Genomic DNA, 12484 nt, shown 5'->3' with positions numbered 1-12484 from the left:
CAGTCAATTACATGGTTTAAGCTAACACTCCAGCCCAGTCCATTACATGGTTTAAGCTAACACTCCAGCCCAGTCCATTACGATTTTACTTATGTTATTTCAAAATGCATCGAATAGGATGTCCATAGTAAATCTAACGGTGAATATATTTATCACAAGCCCAACCAATAGTTAGATTAATAGGGAAGAACCTCTTATCTTACGCTATGTAACACCTCAAAATTCTGTTCGTTTTATCTTTCCTCCTAAACCAGAGTTACAGAGCGGAGAGAACTAGAGAAACCTAAGCAGAGTAAAAAGGGGATAAAGTTCTAGGCTTAAAATCAGGGAAACATTGAGATTTGTTAGAGTAAAAAGGGAAATCGGATTTCTAAAGTTTGGAAATATTTTTAGGTCTACCGTAGGATCAAAATCAAATGGTATTTTCTTAGGAGATTTTTCCGAAAAAAGGAAATCGTAGACCAAACTCAATCGATTTTTCAGTTCACCCTAAATAATTTTGAGCGGGATGAAAATGAAACGCAAAATATTTTCGGCGGGATTATTCAATCTGTGCGACTTTATAAAGGGCCGTATGATGTTGAGGAATTGCATGGCTAAATCTTATAAAGGTATATCCTGTTCTCAATCTTTCTTTCGTCTAAAAAGCTTAGTTATTCAAACCCTAATTGATTCAAACCTTAATTTTTGAATCAGACCCAATTGATTCAAAGGTTAAGTTTTGACTCAAACCCTAATTCTTAATTTTTGATTCATTGAAAGCAGGGTTTATGCACCTGTTTATTTCTTATTAAGAAGAACAATGGTGTGCATGCATGTTTAAGCTTTTCCTATGTTATGCTTAGGATCTTTATGCAGATTGTATTCTAAGTTGCATAGTGGCTGGATAACAACTCAGTCTTCTATGGTTATGGAAATGCTATTCTTTTATGTTTTTTTCTTTCTTTTCCGATGAATCTGATTAATGTTTTTCACACTGCAAACAATAGTTTAAGCTTCTGTGGTTCTCCCTGAAACCACTCGACATCACATTCTTATCTCATTTAGCTGGCCACATTCTCTGTCGTGTATACTCCCGTGTCATTGACGTTTTGTATAATGGGATTATAATTATGTCAGAGCTAGGTCAATTGAATGTTATTCCTTGGTTTTTTTATCTGTCTATTCTGATGAATGTTTTTCACATTGCAAACCAATAGTTTAAACTTCTGTGGTTCTCCCTGAAACCACTAGAAATCACATTTTTATCTCATTTTCATCAACTTTAGCTGGTCAGTAAGCTTCCATCTGTCGTGTATACTCCCGAGTCATTGACATTTTGTATAATGGGATTATAATTATGTCGGAGATCGGCATCCGTCGTTTGTTTTTAGGGAACTTGGTAGGTTTACATAATTGTGTATGTTTGAACTGGAGTCTTGCTTGAGTTCTTTCAATGCTCTAGTAAAAACCTCAGCGATTAATAATTTTTTAATTGTTATATCTTTTAACAATTCTGAGACGGCATCCTGCTCTTGCATCTAATCATACTAATCAAGACCATGTTAGTACTGACATAATCAAGACCATGTTAATTGACTGTTATTTAATTTTTGCTTGTGTCTAGCTTAATAACTTTTGACTTTTGATTGAAAAGAATTCAGACCTTATTTGATTGAATCATATACATGTATATGCAGTTTCCTATATGACTACACAAGAGAATTCGAGTTGGGAGCCAGAGTATGATGATGAGAGTATGCTGAAAATGAGACTGCAGCCCTGGAGGCTCAAGCCTTGCAGAATTTAGGAGAGTCAGAGGATGAAGACGAAGATTCCGATGGTAGTCGCACCGGTTCCGATGGTGATAGCTCCAGTTCTGATGATGAATCGACTGAAAGTCCTGAACAGCCTGGTAATGCTATACTAGCTTGTCTGTTTTTGTTTGCTTTGGACTTAAAAAATATGAGTACACTCTTACACCATGTTTACTCTTATTTTGGGTTTTTGAACTATAAAAAGACACAGGAGCTCCAAACAATACAGTAGAGTCTAAGGAGAATAATGTTCGAGGTTTAACAAGATTGAAGAAGCTAAAGAAAAATTTTGACGGCGAGAAGCATGTGATAGAATTATAATTTTGGTCGATTTAAGGGGAAATATAAAGCTGAAATTGCTAGTTACATGGGTGTATTGGTACGTCGAGACGTTGGTCTAAGGCACTTGAAGTGGAAGGAAGTGAATTCAGTGATGAGGGATAAGTTATGGCACGAACTATTGGTATGTATATGCTGATCTATATTGATTTTTAATACTATATTTGTTATTAATTTGTTACCTGCCGTTAACATCTCCATATTTTGGCAGCGGTTTTATGAAATTGAGGAGACTATGAGAAGACAAATTATGAAATATTTTGGGGAACATTTGCGCAACTTCAGAAGAAAGTTGTATGTAAAGTTCATAGTGCCCAATTTGGGTAAACCTGCTAAACTAAATACTGTTCCTAAACAATATCGTGTCATTGTGAACCAAGAACAATGGGACAAGTTCGTAAAGTGGAGGTTGTCTGATAAATGCAAGGTTGTATATTGCACGTTTTAGTTTGGAAATATTGATATTAATTTCATTAATTAGTCTAACTTTTTTATGAATGAAATTCTTTAAATCTGTATGCTCAGGAGTTGTCCATTAGGGGAGCTAAGGCGCGTAAGAACCACAAATATAACCACAGGACGGGAAGAGCAGGGTATGCAGGGCTGTTGGAAAAATTAGTAAGTCCAGTTTGTTATAAAAATTATTATTATTTCCAGTTTAAATTATAGTATTATCTATCTAATTTTTCTTCTTGTGTATTTTATAATTACTAGATTAATGAGAAAGAGATCCTTGAAGATGAAAATCCTTCACGGTCTTTACTATGGAGGAAGGCACATCAAAACAAAAATGGAGAATACGATGACGATGATGTTAGGGAAAAAGCAGCTCAGCTTGTAAGACGACTGAAACTATCTAGCTATTTGTTTTGTGCTTGAGTAAATGTGAAAATAATTTTGATTTAATTGATTATCACTTCTAATCCCTTAATTCTTTTTTTGTGCAGGAGGATTTTGATAAGCAGCTGGAAGATGGAACTTTGAGAAAACAACCAGGCAATGATTCTATCACCCTTGTGTTTGGGGAAGAACATGCTGGGCGTGTAAGATGTATAGGCAAGGGAGTGACTCCAACAACGTACTGGCACCTGCCACGGAAAGGAGCATCCAAGGAGCACATTGAACTGAAGAAACAACTGGAAGATGAAAGACGCGAACCAAATGGAGAGAGATAGGAAGGATGCAGAAATGAAGGAAATGAAGGCAGCAATGAAGGCACAAGAAGAAATGATGAGCAGCTTAATGTCTCAGCTAAAATCTCAAGGCATATTGAAAAAGAAAATCAAAAGCAAAAAGGCACGGGTATGTTTAACATCATCCAAGTAATTTTGATTAAGTATGTATTTCCTAATAATTCTGCAGTATCTAATATGTCAACTGCACTATATAGAAATCTCCTATTAGAGAGAAGTCTCTTATGCTTGAATTCCCTGTTACAAGCATTTCTCCGACTGAAAGGAATGAATCTAATACAAATAGAAATGACCCTGAATCTGAAAATGTATCTCAGTCTACGGGATCGAAAGATAGTTCTGAACTCCAAATGGTATGTTTCTTTTGCAGGTATTTAAAATATATAGTGCTTTGAGAGTTCCATTTTTTGTTGATGTTAATATAGCGTATATTTTTGTAGTCTGGAAAATACAAACAAAAGTCTCCTGCATCTGAGCATCTACCCCTTAGTTCACCAGACAATTCTCAATCGAAAGACAAAACTGAACTTTCAACGGTATGTCCTTTTCACAGGCATTTAAGCATTTTGAGATTTGAATCTGTTGATGTCAATATAACATTTATGTTTTGCAGATTGGTAAATGCAAACTGGCTCATGCTTCACTGAGAAATATCATTGCATGGGGTTCGGTTCTTCCATCAGTGCCAGGTCAGAAGGTTCATGGAGATCCACTCCGGGATGATTGTGTCAGAGTGACGGTTGAAAAGTCGATATTAAAGAATCATTGTTTGCCAGTCCCATCTACTCATCTCAAAACAGTAGAGGATGCTGAAAAATCTATAGTAGCTTGGCCTAAAGAGTTTGTGATCTCTTGCTCTAGTGTAAGTTGCTTTATTATACATGTTTTATTACCTTCTGCATCCTGACCATATAACTGTTAACATGGTTTTTTCCCTTAATTATACATCCACTGGCTTGCTGCAGGGCCATCCACTTTCAGACCCCGGTGAACATGATTCTGACCCAAACGATGAATATGATTCTGACCCAAACACTAAGAAGACAAAGAAGAAGAAACCTTCATATATGAAGAGCGGGGAACTAAAGTCTCGGAGATCCAGCAAGAGACTCAAGACTGCAGCCTAATTATTAATAGAAATAGTCGTGGACTATAGGATTTGGATGTTTAAACTTTTAAGTCTCTCTTTGAAAGTTTGTTTTCTCAAGGTTACTGCACAATTATCAGATTGAGATGTTTATTATATTGTGAAATGAAATTATTTTGGTACAATTCTAATTGTAGTCTTCATTAATTTTTTATGGATGGTTATTTAGGTGATTTTTGAATAGCTACATTGAAAACACTTGATGTGTCCAAAAGGTGAACAATAGCTACATTCAAAACACTTGATGTGTCCAAAAGGTGAACAAAAGCTACATTCAAAAAACTTGATGTGTCCAAAAGGTGAACAATAGCTACATTGAAAACACTTGATGTGTCTAAAAGTTGAACAATAGCTACATTCAAAAAACTTGATGTGTCCAAAAGGTGAACAATAGCTACATTGAAAACACTTGATGTATCCAAAAGGTGAACAATAGCTACATTCAACACACTTGATGTGTCTTTCGAAAAATTTAGCCACGGTGCTACAAATTTTTAGTAGCCATAACTTATTAATTGGCCATGTAAAATTTTATCATGTGTCCAAAAATATGGATGGCCATGGTACCATAGATTAAACGTGACTACAATCATGTATTAGCCATGTTAAATTATTTTCCGTGTGTCCAAATGATAGAGATGGCCATGGTTGAGAAAAATTAGTGTGACCGCAACTCATGAATTGGCCATGATAAAATGAATTTTGCGTGTCCAATTGATGACAAAGGCCACGGCTATAATAAAATTTACGTGACTTTAAGGTAAACTTTAGCCACATATAATTAAATTGCGTGTCTATAAGGATCCTATGGCCACGGTGATAGTGAAAATGCTTAACTACCAAAAAAATATTGAGTACCATATAGACACGGTTTTAGAATTATGGCCATGGTTAATCATATTTTATAGCCACTCAAAGTTTATGCAGCCATAGGGATACCTTTTTGTCTCGGCACCTGATGCCACATTTTTGGAGTGAAAAAAATCCATGACCAAAAGCCTATGGACACGGTGATTAAGTGTGGCCAATGTGAAGATTTGTACTAGTGCTAGTGGTACAAAGTCTTATGCTGCTGATGAAAGCATGACCTGTGCTTATAAGAACAACTCTGGTGAATCTAAGTCTAGATTTTGGAAACCCATCTCGGAAAATCCTCTTGAACCAATCTCTAGAGGTCCTAGACTCAGTAATCAGAAAGCTCCTTCTCTTGAGCTTTCAGGAAGAGCTATGAGAAATTTCCCTAAAAATGGAAACTACCATGGGAAGACAGAAATGCTGAGATCATATATCCTGGTGGAAATCACAACTACTCTCTCAAAACCTGTGGTGAGACTATGTCTCCCTTTGCTACCTAGTAGCATAAAGTTCCATTCTTGTACCTAACTTGAGAGATACAATGATGATGTTTGAGAGATGCTCAAGTAATTAGCTGAGTTCCATTAGTTTATATGTTTGATATCTCTTGATGTGAGTTTTTAGTATTTCCTTCCTTCTTCACCGTGACCTTTCTTTTTGGGCTGAATTTTTTTGAAAGCGACACAGTATGCAGTTTTCCTGGTTGGGTTCATTCTTTGGCGTATGGCTTAGTCCACGAACGTCCATATCTCCTCAAGGAACTCTAGGGTTTCCATCTAAGGTGTACACTTGAACATATATATATTTCATATATGTGTTCATTAATCTTGAAGAAAGGAACTCAATGGAAACTGTTCCCAAAGAAGAAGTTAACCCTACTGTAAAGGATGATCTCAAAGGAAGTAATCCTGCTCAAGAGTTTATTCTGAAGAAGATTCTTGAAAGGAAAGAGTATAACTCTTGGGTTGGCGAATCTGTCAAGGATTTAATTCTCGTTCAGAATGAAGTAAAAAACGAACTTGCTAACCTTCAACTGAAGATCAACCAGCTTATTGATGGACAGGCAAAAATCCTTAGTACTCAGAATATCTTGATCAGGAATCAGAAGAAATTTATTCTTGACTGCGTTAAGGCTCGACACTTTGTTAGCATTGTTGATCGAAAAACTAACGTTCTGACTCATGAACATGGTGACTCTACGGTCAACAAAATCAAGGATATCAGTGACTCCTATTTCGATGGATCATTCCAGAGGTATGAAATCATCAAGTAAAACTGAGTTTTATTTGTTTCCTAGTATGTATTATTTTTGGTTTAGTTGTAAGAATAAATAGTGCTCTGAATAGCAATGATTGTGACTACACATAGCTATCATTTTCATCTTCTTGTTCTTTTTTAGGTCTATTGGGTATTAAATTCTAAAAATATTTGGAGGATGATGGTTTGCAGTATTTAGTATTTATGATTTGTTATATTGCAATTTGTTATGGGATATTGGTATTTACGTCTGTGAATTATGTTGCCCCATATTTTGTTAAAAGTAAAGTCGTTCATGATCGGTATTCATGTATTGATTTAAGGATGAACATACTTTTGACATATACAAAAGTTAAGCCTATATCGTCAATTCTTTGATGGAAGATAGGTTAAAATATTTTGTGTTCAAGGATTATGTCTATTAAAAATTGTTATGCAAATAGTGGTGGAAGATAGAATGAATCCTTGTGTATTCCACAATATTGATCTTCACTGATCCGTATTTTATGTACTGTGAGGCTCCTTAATGTGTCTTATGTTGAGCACGATACAACCAAGTTGATTGATTTTTTATTAGCTTTGTTGGTTGTTCCGTAACGTAATTTATGTTGAGCATTATTTAACTAAATTAATCATCTTATTTGGTTATTTAGTTATTGCTCCATAAGTCTTTTTATGTTGAGCAAAACAAATGAAAATTAAATTGATTACTTTTGTAATTAGTTTGGTTGTGTATTCCAATTAGATTAATTATGGGTTCTCTTGTAATTAATCTAGTTGAGTATTTTCATACTCCGTAAGATTCCTCTTATTTTGAGTATATGAACAACTATCCTATTCATTTTCTAATGGTTATGTTAGTCGTATGCTCCGTAAGTTCTCTTATGTCGACCATAATCAATTAAGTTGATCACTTTTGTGTTTAATTTGATTGTGTATTCTGATTAAATTAATCATGGGTTTACTTGTGATTAATTTGATTGAGTTTTTGGATATATAGAATCATTCTCATGGTTTTTGGTGTCCAATAAAAATCCTTCTTTTCTTATGAAATTAAGGTCGCTCTTGTTGTTCCCTTGGGAAGGATATCAAATGGGGGAGATTTATTTTTAACTTGTGCTTAATGGTCATATCTTGAGGGGTATGCGGCTGTGGAATTTTAAAGGGGTTATCTTGTATATGTAAACTCCTTGATGAATGCTATTAGCTTCGGCTATATGATTGCATCTAAATTAGATGGTATGTATTTTCTTTTAGTCATGAAATGTCTCTTACGGAAATTTCATTATGATCCCGTTCTTGTACCTTTGTCAATTTTATTGACAAAAAGGGGGAGAATTAATATGTAGTTCACACTACAATACATATGGTTTTCGGATCATTGTGTAAGGGGGAGTGGTTTCCATGTGAGATGGAGTATTGACTAAGAGGGAGTGATACATATCACCATAGTATTATTGTTTGAAGTTGTGATACAATTGGACTTTGACACTGTGTAATAATATTATGACACTGTATAACAATGATCGAGACCGATGCTTTCTCATTGTTATAGCTATGGATCTTCAACAACGGTGATGCTAAACTTACAACCTTTGGGATCATTGGAGTATTTGGAAGTGACGAAGATTTCGAGGAATGTTGAAGATTAGACATGTGGAATAGGAGCTACTAAAGTTTCTTTATATTTTTTGTATTCCATATGTATTGATAGTTTTGTCACTAAAATTGACAAAGAGGGAGATTGTTAGAGCATTGCTCGGTCGAACTCGCATGTGTTTCAATCTCAATCATGTTTTTCAATGTTAGTGATCAAAACTATAAGTCTTGATTTCTAGTCTACTATAGCTAAGTCTCGGACTAGGATAAAAAGTGTAGTTGAGCTCAAGGACTTCATGGAGATTCATCATACAAGAAGAAGAACTACTCAAGGAACCGGTGGAACTTCTCGACAAAAAGGTATGTGAAGACTTGAACTTATCTATCACTCAAAAGTCTATCTACTCTATCTCGTACTTCTTGAGACAAAAATTCGTATACTATATATAGACTTAGATTATACACATTTGGTATTTCGAGCCGAGTATACCTCGCCTATCTATATCTCGAAATATGTGTTGGTAAGTGTTTCGCTTCGATCATGTTTATCTTTACCTAGTGACAAAAGTTATGATATGTTTCAATCACTTTGAAAATTGCTTTGACGAGAAATAGTGTAACAACTATATAACGTCCTCTAAGAATGTTTCAATGGTTGGAATGAGAGTTTAGATTATATAACCAATGATGGACATAAGTATTGTTGTGGAAACATATATGTGGATAAGTCATATCCGTTGAACCAAAGTTTTTGAACTTTGTTGATCAAGAGAAACCGGAAGAATGGCTTGTTTCCAAGTCCGCGAACTGCCGAACTTCTCATCCCGAGAAATTCTGCTGGAGTTGACAAACTTGTTGCGTGAGTACCAGTCCGTGAACCCAGTCCGCGAACCGGAGGAAAGTCTTTGCCGGGATTTTTCCTGGAGTTTGTAAACTCTTCCCGATTGCTTAAGTCCGCGAACCTAGTGTGCGAACTTAAGAAGGTTATATATCTGAAGATGATTTCTGAACTTAAACTTATAAAGACTAAGGAATGCAATTTGCAAACCGTGGCTATAAAGTTCGGTGAATCAAATCGTCTTTGATTTAATTATGTCTTCTGTAGTACATAAGATTTCCTTGCAATTTAACAACTCTCTAACAAGTTCATTTGAGTCATTTGAACTAGTTATGGTGATGAAGAATACGGTAGGTATGAAATGCTCATATGGATAAATTTTTGGTTAACTATTGTTGAACCAACAATGTACACGTTTGAGTACGCTTAATAAACCTAGAAGCGTGCATTTCATTTGTGTATAACAAGCTAAGTTTTCGATCTAACGGTTGAAAAATATAAGCTTGAATCTAAACCAGGTTTTCATCTAACGGTGGATATTGTTTGCTTTGTGACCAAGGAAAAACCCTGATTTGAAAGACTATATAAGGGGACATCTAGCAACTCTGCAAAACTAATCCCCACACCTCATGTGTGATACTAGTTTGCGTGCTAGAGTCGTTTCACCTTTAACCTTTGGTTTTCTTCTTCTAAAACCAGGTTAACGACTTAAAGACTTCATTGGGATTGTGAAGCGAGAACGATACTACTTTTATCGTAGTTGTGTGATCTGATCTTGCATCTTCTATCATACGAGTACAAGCAGATTGACTGGATTGAGGTTAATATCTCCGATAGGCAAAATATAAAAAGTAGTCACAAACATCTTCGTCTCCTTGTTTGTGATTCTGTAACATCTTGTTTCGCTACCATACGATTAAGATTGTTGTGAGGTGATTGATTTATCTAGGCTTTTCTTCGGGAATATAAGACCTGATTATCAATTGGTTCATGTGCACCTTGATTATTATCAAAAGACGGAACAAAAACTTTAGGGTTTTTTTGTGGGAGGCAGATTGATCCTTTGATAGAATTGTCTGTGTGAGACAGATTTGTATATTTTCAAAGCCTGCGATTTTGGGTCCTAGAAACTCTTAGTTGTGGGTGAGATCAGCTAAGGGAATCAAGTGCGCAGTATCCTTTTGGGATCAGAGGCGTAGGGAGTACAACTGTATCTTGGATCAGTGGGAGACTGATTGGGGTTCAACTACAGTCCAGTCCGAAGTTAGCTTGGAGTAGGCTAGTGTCTGTAGCGGCTTAATACAGTGTGTGTTCAATCTGGACTAGGTCCCGGGGTTTTTCTGCATTTGCGGTTTACTCGTTAACAAAATTTTTGTTGTCTGTGTTTTTTCAGTTTCCCCTTTATATTGTTTTATCTTTATAATTGGAATAATACAGGTTGTGCTTTAGATCATCAATTAGAGTAATCCAACCTTTGGTTGTTGATTGTCATTGATTGATCCTTGGATATTGGTCTTTGGTATCATCCAAGTTATTCCTTGTATTTGATTAGTACTCGCAGTTTCTGTTTGAGGAAATCAAATCAAGAGACAGATATATAAACTCGTTGATGTACTTTTAATTGATTGAGTGTTGTTGATTCTCTTAAAAGTATATTCGAGTTTGTCTATAGAGATTGCTAAGCTAACTATTGGGTGGTGTTGTTAGACCCCTGCTTTTTCAGTTACCGGTTACCGCTTTCTTCCATTTACTCAACCGTTTCCACTTCTTACGAGACCATGGTACGTTTTATTGCGACTTGTATAAATAGGTTTCACCTATTTCCACCAAAGAAAAATTTTTTGGTCAGGAGAATACAACACTGAGAAATCACTTGTTAGCTTTCCCATCTGTTAGCTTTCCACTTTCTCAAACAAATACTCTTCCCGAATCAACTATTCTGGTCTCAACACTCTCTTCGCTTCCCTCCCTAGACTAACCCTTCTCCTTCACTTTATGACCGAAGCAAGTTTGGAATGGCCATTTCTTGGTTTAGGCCGGATTTGTACAGATTGATCTCTCGAATCAAAGTACTCCCTTGCAGTACATCGTTTAGGGTTTAGACTCGTTTCTCACCCACACGCTCGAAATTACCAAAATCGGAAGAAACTGTTTTCACCCTCAAACAATTGGCGACCACAGTGGGAGATTAATCTATCGGTCACAATATCAATTCCCGATTTCCGATTCCATCTTTTTAACCCAAATATCGAGATGATGGAAGAATACTAGCCGTCGCCTCGGTTATCAGACGACTCTGGAACGACTGGGGACTTTTCACAGTCACGGCACCGCCGCCCACAAAAACTCATATTTACATCATGGAGATCCATTTTGTTGGGAGACTCTAAAAATAAAGTAAGTCTTATCAGACGAGTTGCATGTTCTACTACCTAGAATTTTCACATAGATAGTAGAAACCGACAGTCATGCTATCCCCATGTTTCATCCCATACTTTCTACTGACAACACAACATTCACAACTCCATGACTCTCCTGGGTATTTATGCCGCATATAGTCATAGCCAACAAAAAAAGGATTATTCTAAAAAAAAAAAAAATATTCATTCCAAAAGAATAATCCAAAACCTTCATAGGAGACGACTATATATCAACTCAAATCGAACCATGAACCAGGCGCTCTGTTCGCCTTTCAAAAAAAAGAAGCCTAAATAAAGAAGCTCAAAAGACATGAGTACATTCAAGGAAAACCATCTAGTAATGGATTTCTCTTCTTGGATAAATTCTCCTTCGTGCTTTCGAGAGCCGCCCGTTTCAGCTTCAGCTCCGTGGACAACCTTTTGATCTCCGCCTCCTGCTGTGCGACCTCATCCGCGGAAGGGCCTTCAACCGCCATGGTATGCAAATTTCCGATCTCAGAGAAACCTTCAACAAACCAGAGAACGTTGAACCCGTGGTCTACGCACACATCACGATGGAACTTCCATCTTGAGACCACGTCCTCATAAACGGTATGGCCAGTCACTTTGCACATGTCGTCAATCGAAGATAAAGATTCCTCTACACGCTTGACCAGTGCAAACCGACTAGTAACCTTTTTGGTTGTGGAGATGTGTCCATACCTTTTCCATATCTTGGTATATAACGTCTCGTATTTGGCTGGCACGCTGAAGCCGCCGATCAACACATGATCTGGATAAGGAACTAAGTATGGAGGAGCGAAAACGGCGCCCGCAACCGAATCGGCAACTGGCAAGGGATTCCTAACTACAATGGCGCCAGCGGTTGCTGAAGCACTCTCCGCTACTTAAGCCGCAACAAAATCTTCATCTTGATCGACCTCCATTTCCGGGTCACCAAGCGCAGGTTCCACGGTTGAAGAGAAAGATGTATCTCCACGGTTTTCCGCCTCGGGGCCATCTTCAGATGCGGGTTCTCCATGCGATATCGTGGTTTATAC

The 12484-nt window shown here is 36.7% G+C and overlaps 1 protein-coding gene across 1 annotated transcript; it reads left to right on the top strand.

The window, feature by feature from the left end:
* Positions 1-514: 514 nt before the first annotated feature.
* On the top strand, positions 515-4596 carry LOC113351560. Its single transcript, XM_026595520.1, has 6 exons — positions 515-611; positions 1760-1894; positions 2002-2102; positions 3769-3864; positions 3942-4190; positions 4294-4596. Exons 1-6 carry the CDS (start codon positions 515-517, stop codon positions 4453-4455), a joined length of 840 nt encoding a protein of 279 aa, XP_026451305.1. The 3' UTR covers positions 4456-4596.
* The last annotated feature ends 7888 nt before the right edge of the window (positions 4597-12484 follow it).

Source organism: Papaver somniferum, chromosome 2 (genome assembly GCF_003573695.1).
Source record: "Papaver somniferum cultivar HN1 chromosome 2, ASM357369v1, whole genome shotgun sequence".
Classification (NCBI taxonomy): Eukaryota; Viridiplantae; Streptophyta; class Magnoliopsida; order Ranunculales; family Papaveraceae; genus Papaver; species Papaver somniferum.
The sequence above is the reverse complement of the archived record's forward strand: the minus strand, read 5'-3'. Positions and strand labels throughout refer to the sequence as shown.

What these genes read in the sequence shown, in the direction of transcription:
- LOC113351560 (XM_026595520.1), top strand. Translation starts at nt 515, where the DNA reads ATGAAACGCAAAATATTTTCGGCGGGATTATTCAATCTGTGCGACTTT. An exon ending in ACAAAACTGAACTTTCAACG is followed by an intron (nt 3,865 to 3,941) that starts GTATGTCCTTTT and finishes TATGTTTTGCAG; the next exon opens with ATTGGTAAATGCAAACTGGC. An exon ending in TTGTGATCTCTTGCTCTAGT is followed by an intron (nt 4,191 to 4,293) that starts GTAAGTTGCTTT and finishes GGCTTGCTGCAG; the next exon opens with GGCCATCCACTTTCAGACCC.